This window comes from Zingiber officinale, chromosome 1B (genome assembly GCF_018446385.1).
Source record: "Zingiber officinale cultivar Zhangliang chromosome 1B, Zo_v1.1, whole genome shotgun sequence".
NCBI lineage: Eukaryota > Viridiplantae > Streptophyta > Magnoliopsida > Zingiberales > Zingiberaceae > Zingiber > Zingiber officinale.
In genome coordinates, this window is record NC_055986.1 from 168,538,830 (window position 1) to 168,544,953 (window position 6,124).

The 6,124-nt window shown below is 42.0% G+C and overlaps 1 protein-coding gene across 1 annotated transcript; it reads left to right on the top strand.

Moving 5' to 3' along the window:
* The first annotated feature begins 1,141 nt into the window (after window positions 1-1,141).
* LOC122044941 (disease resistance protein RPP8-like) lies at window positions 1,142-4,300 on the top strand. The gene is made up of 3 exons (XM_042604975.1): window positions 1,142-1,556; window positions 1,715-1,733; window positions 1,873-4,300. The coding sequence occupies exons 1-3, from the start codon at window positions 1,187-1,189 to the stop codon at window positions 4,067-4,069; spliced, it is 2,586 nt and encodes an 861-aa protein (XP_042460909.1). The 5' UTR covers window positions 1,142-1,186; the 3' UTR covers window positions 4,070-4,300.
* The last annotated feature ends 1,824 nt before the right edge of the window (window positions 4,301-6,124 follow it).

Genomic DNA, 6,124 nt, shown 5'->3' on the forward strand with positions numbered 1-6,124 from the left:
TGGATAAGTTTTATCCTTTATTTGGGTTGGAGTTGATATTTAACATCGCACGATTTGTCGAAGTGTAAACATCCAATGTGTCAGACAACAACACGTGATCTTCCCAGACGGAATATAGAGGAGATGATTCGAAATTGATTAACAGACAATAAGAGGGGAAAAAATAGATCTAGATCTGGAAAAAGAGAAGAAACAACAAAGGAAAAGAGAGATTGAGGAGAAAAAAGAAATCACCAGCATAGGAGCGCATTCTGCAAGGAAGAAGCTCGTTGGCGAAGATGACGAAAAGACTGCGTCAAGCCAAGTCGGAGTCCAGCACCGACAAGAAATGTCGGAGACGAAGAGGACGCCAAAGTGGAGAGGTTGAAGACGGGTTCTGTGCCTTAAATCCCGAACCTAGCGATGGAGATAAGAGTTCCGTCTCTAGTTAGAGACGGAAATATAATTCCGTCTCTATATACTCGTTCGGTGGGACTTAATTTCTATCTGAATAACGATAGAATAAATATTTCATCGCTAATTAGAGACGGAATCAAAATATCCATCTCTATTTAGAGACAGATAATGTATTCCCATCGTTAATCTTTACGAATTCACTCATTTTAAAATTTAAAACGATCAAACTAGAGACGGAAATATAGTTCCGTCTCTAATTCTCTAATTAGAGACGGAAGTATAATTCCGTCGCTAAATGATATATATATATATATATATATATATATATATATATATATATATATATATATATATATATATATTTTTGTGGGAGGTTGGCGAGGAGAAGAGCATATCTTTGATAATTATTAAAATATAATGTGTTTTTTTTTTATAAATGCCGAAACCTATATACATCAAATTACCGTATTAAATAACATATGAAATATAATTAATTAGCATAATATACCAAGCTGTTTGAGACGAGCGACGTCACTTTTCTTCTTCAATAATTAACTAGCATGATAAATTAGTTGTTTATTGCCTGCTAGAAAAGCTGATGGAGAAGATTTTAGGTTTAGTTTACAATTGGATTTGTAGATGATTCTATTATACAATGTGCTTAGTGTGAACTTAAGACTGATAGTTGACTTTGACTTGTTATTATGTTAACAAGTTGGTCATCACTCATCCGCCCTAATTAATATCTGCACTGGCTTAGTAGTTCAATTGACTTGCAGAGAACACAGAGATGGCATCTACGGTGGTGAACTTGGTGCTGGAGAAGCTGGGCGAGCTTGCTTCCAGCGAGGTTTCCGGCCTCCTCAACGTGGGTGCAGAGATCAAGTCGCTGACGGAAACACTGGCACTGATTCAATCCTTTCTCAGGGATGCCGACCAGAAGCCCAGATACGAGCAAAGCAACTGTTTGCAGGAGTGGATGAGGCAGATCCGGAACTCGGTGTTCGAGATGGAGGACCTGGTGGACGAATACGCGATGCTGCTAGGCCGCGCTTCAGCCGCTGGATGCTGGAAGAGCCGTCTCCGACGGATTGCCGCCTTCCCCTCCCGGATCCTCGATCACTCGCCATCTGCTCGCGAGGCGCCTGCGGGACATCCATGCTAGATTTCAAGATGTATGCAAACAAGCGTCGCAACTTGGCATCCAATGCTCGTCCTCCTTGCCCACCTCCTCCTCCTTCTCATCTTCCTCTGCGGCTGACGCAACGCTTGCTCGAAGGTAAATAATTCTCATTAACAATCGTTTTCCATCTATTAGCATCTTCATGGTTAACTTTGTTGGATCTTCAAAGATGTGCTCTAGTGGACAATTAGGTTAGAACTAAAACTTGGTGCAAGCATCTCTTCTTACTCATGATCGCATGAATTTCGACATCAAGAGAGATTATACGCTAATAAATGGCATTACATCTACAGATTTGAACTAGAAGAAGACATTGTCGGTTTTGACGAAGACATGAAAGGCATCAAAAGGCAACTGTTTGACATTGGTTCAACAACTCGCGTTGTCCTCTCGGTTGTTGGTCCTGGTGGTTTGGGCAAAACAACGCTGGCTAATAAGATCTACAAGAGCGCAGATGTCAAAAACTATTTCCAGTGCAAGGCATGGGTGTCCGTGTCACAGAAGTATGAGCTCAAAGAACTCTTGTGCACCATTGTCAAGAAAGTGTTCGACTTCAAGGATGAGCAAGTTAAAGGTATGGAAGAACTAGAGATGAAGGAAAAGTTGTCGGAGCACTTGCGCGACAGAAGGTATCTAGTCGTGATGGATGATATTTGGGAGGTGGCAGCTTGGAACGCCATTAAAGCAGCTTTCCCAAAAGAATCGGCAGGATCCAGAGTGCTGCTGACCACGCGCAAGATGAATGTTGCAAACGTTGCAGATGTTCCTCCACACGAGCTAAAATTTTGGAATGTCGAAGAGAGCTGGAATTTGTTCTGCAGGAAAGCTTTCCGCACGACATGCTGCCCACCAGAGTTTGAGCGATTCAAGGAAGATATCTTCAAAAAAACTAAAGGGCTGCCTCTTGCCATTGTGGTACTCGGAGGAGTTTTGAGAGGTACAAGTCAAGCTAGTAACTGGAGGAAAAAGATGGAACATATTTCTCGTGAATTCAGAGAAGGAGAAGACCAAATCCAAAGAATATTAGCTCTCAGCTACCATGATCTTCCGCATCATTTGAAGCCTTGCTTCCTCTATTTTGCAGCCTTTCCTGAGGACTATAGCATTTGGGCAGAGAGGTTAATACATTTATGGATCGCTGAGGGTTTCATACAAACGAATGACAAAGTGGATCAAACAATGGAGGACCTCGCGGAGGCATATTTGAATGATTTGACCGAGAGGTCCATGTTACAAATAGAAAGGGGTCGGATGTATTATAGCCACGAAATTCGCATTCATGATCTTCTTCTTGATCTAGCACGTCATGAAGCTCGTGAGCTTAACTTCTTCAGGTCCATTGATGACATAGGTGACGATCCAAGATCTTTACGGCGTCTCAGTGTCACTGAAAATGTCAACGACCATATCTCATTGAACTGTTCTACCACTAAACTACGGTCACTTGTAACTTGTCGGAATGAAGGTTTTAAGAGAATGCTGGCAGTTGCCATCCCTGGAGCGAAGTTTCTCAGGGTCTTGGATTTGCAGGAACTACCCATTGAACACTTACCAAAGGAGATTGGGGACTTGATCCTGTTAAGGTATCTAAATTTGGAACGATCAAACCTGAAGGAGCTGCCTTCATCTATTGGAAACCTCATCCATTTGCAGACTTTCAATATATACGGTACTAAGATTCAACATTTGCCGGATGCATTTTGGAAAATCCGAACACTGAGACATGTATTCCTCACTGAAGAGAATATGAGCATGCCTAAAGCGGCATCCTACTGCTTGGAAGACATTCGGACACTTGAGAATATTTCAATTGGTCCATGGGTATGTGATGGTGCACTGGAGAAGCTGAGAAATATTCGAGCATTGTATTTGAAAAGCATTTCAATCTCTGACGAGGATGCTTTAGCCAATGCAGTCCAGAATCTTTTCCGACTCGAGAAATTGGGTTTGGTTGGAGAATCGTTGCCGATGAGCGTCCTAACTTCATCTTGCTACCATCATATTCAATTTCTGTATTTGTGTGGACCTTTGGTAAGGCCTGCAAGGATTCACATAGAGGCAGAAAATTCCATGATATTTTCCAACCTGATCTCTCTCTTTATTAGTGAAACAAGGTTGGAAAAGGATGAAGATATTGCAATGCTCGCATCTCTCGCAAACCTTCAGATTCTTCGATTACGTTTTGGTGCATTTGTAGGAAGAGTTTTGGTGTTTCCAAAGGGAGGATCTCTTAGTCTCCAAGAGATCGAACTGTATAGATTGAGAACCTTGGAGCAGTGGGAAGTGGGAGACGGAGCAATGCCTTTCCTTCGGGAACTAAGACTGTGGAACTGCAAAAATATGAGAATGCTACCAGAGGGACTTGCAAGATTGACTGAGCTCAATCAAATTTACCTAAGAGGAATGAAAATGATAGAGAGAAGGGTTAACAAGGATACTGGAGAAGATTATCACAAGATCAAGCATATTCCTTGCATTGAAATAAATTGAATGAAGGAAAGTCTTGCAAGAAGCTGGAGGTACAGATAGCAGCCAGATCTACTACAGCAGAAACAGCTAGCGCACAGAGTTAGACAACAACTGACTCTGTGTGCTACCATTGGCGTACATTTTTATACTATGCATTATGTTAAATTCTCAATTTCGAAACAATTAATGCTGATTTTGAATAATGTAAGTTTGTTTAATGTTATATCTGTGATTCTTGGGCCGAGGTGAGCCAAGATATCTATCACTTGCTTAGTGACATTGTGTGTAGGGATGTCAACGGGGTGGATTGAAATCCGGCCCTGTAACAAATTCGTCCCGATGGGGCAGGTTGAAACCCGGCCCTGTAATAGATCTTGTGCTCGTGTGTCATTGTTGGTCTATCGATCACGATTGAAAGTCCTCGGAACAGTTGTCGGACGCAGTAGCTTTGCAGCAAAGTCGTAGCGAAAGTTTAGAGCAGTCGGAAGCTCAAACGGATGTACAGTAACTCATATATCAGTGTGCTTCCAAAGCCTTCTCGAGACTGCCTTAAATGGGGTTTGGAAGGTGCCTTCCATAGCTGTTGAAGGCGCCTTCAACTTGGTAAATTTGATCCCGAGCAACCCGGTACTTATTCGAGATTGCGTCCAAAATTTATCCTGTGGAAGGCGCCTTCCATAGGCATGGAAGGTGCCTTCTATGAACAGTACGATTACACCTTCACTGCTTAAAGGCGCCTTCGGACACTGTTCATTCGAAGGTGAATTTTCTTCTTTGTCCTACAAAACAATGTTAGTCCAAATAACCTGCAACACAAGGACAATAATAATTAATAATAAAGAGCAGTAATTAGTTCCTGTCCTCCCAGGACCAGAAACTAATCAAGGTCTCAATTTAGGGATCACAAATGGAACTAAACTGACCAACGTCTACTGTCCCTTAACCAGGACGGGTCCTCACAAGGTCACTCTCCTCTAGTTACTTACTTTAACTTACCAATTTACCAGACATCCGGTCAACCCGTCGACCTATTTAGACTTCATGCCAGCTATCCGATCGGCCCGTTGACCTAGCTGGACTTCTCGTCAGATATCTAGTTAGCCCGTCGACCTATCTGGACTTTGTACCAGCTATCCGATCGACCCGTTGACCTAGTTGGATTTCCTACCAGATATCTAGTCAGACCTATCTAGACTTCTCTTGCACACTTAATCAAGTGGTTAAATCACAACAAAATCTAACTCAACTTACTTGTTATTCATCAAAATCTGAGTTAGACTGTTAGTGCAAACTGCACCAACAACACCTTGTTTCTTGCAATGCACTCTCTGATATAGTGATAGTGCATATCAATATGCTTGCTTCTATCATGGAAGACTAGATTTTTTTACTAGTGCTATGTCAGACTTGTTATCAACTTGAATCTTGGTTGCTTCTTCTTATGGTAAACTTAGCTTATTCAATAAATTTTTAAGTCGTAGCCACATACTTCACTTCACAAGTAGAAAGTGTGACAAACACCCAAGGGATCGTTGATGGGGACTTCTTCCGCTCGCTCATCAGGAAGCCGCCTCGCGATTATGATCATATGCTAAAGAAGGCTAACGAGTACATCAACGTGGAAGAAGCTCAGGCGGCCCGAAGGAAAGAAGCGCCATCGAAATCTGCTATGCATGCCGAGCGGAGGCCACCAAATAGCCATCAACCTCCAAGAGGGCCTCGAGCCGATGTGGTACGACCATATCAGGAAGCGAGACCACACGCCTTCCAACACTTGGCGGCCGAACGACCAAGGCTCAAGGGAAAGGTATGGACTCCTATGTTCTGTACCTTCCATCAATCTGCCACCTGTTAGAGTGTATACTAAAAGTCTAGCCTTTTGTAAACATTTTATTGTGAAATAAAGAATCACATTGGTAAAATGTCTACATTTATATGCTAAGTGTAGTTGTTCAATTAATTTATATTGAAGATAATATGGTGTGTGGTGTCACACACAGAAGATCATGTTATTAATTCCTTATAAATTATAAACAGTAGCTCACGATTAAAATGGAAAGGAACAAATCATTAGAA

What these genes read in the sequence shown, in the direction of transcription:
- LOC122044941 (XM_042604975.1), top strand. Translation starts at nt 1,187, where the DNA reads ATGGCATCTACGGTGGTGAACTTGGTGCTGGAGAAGCTGGGCGAGCTT.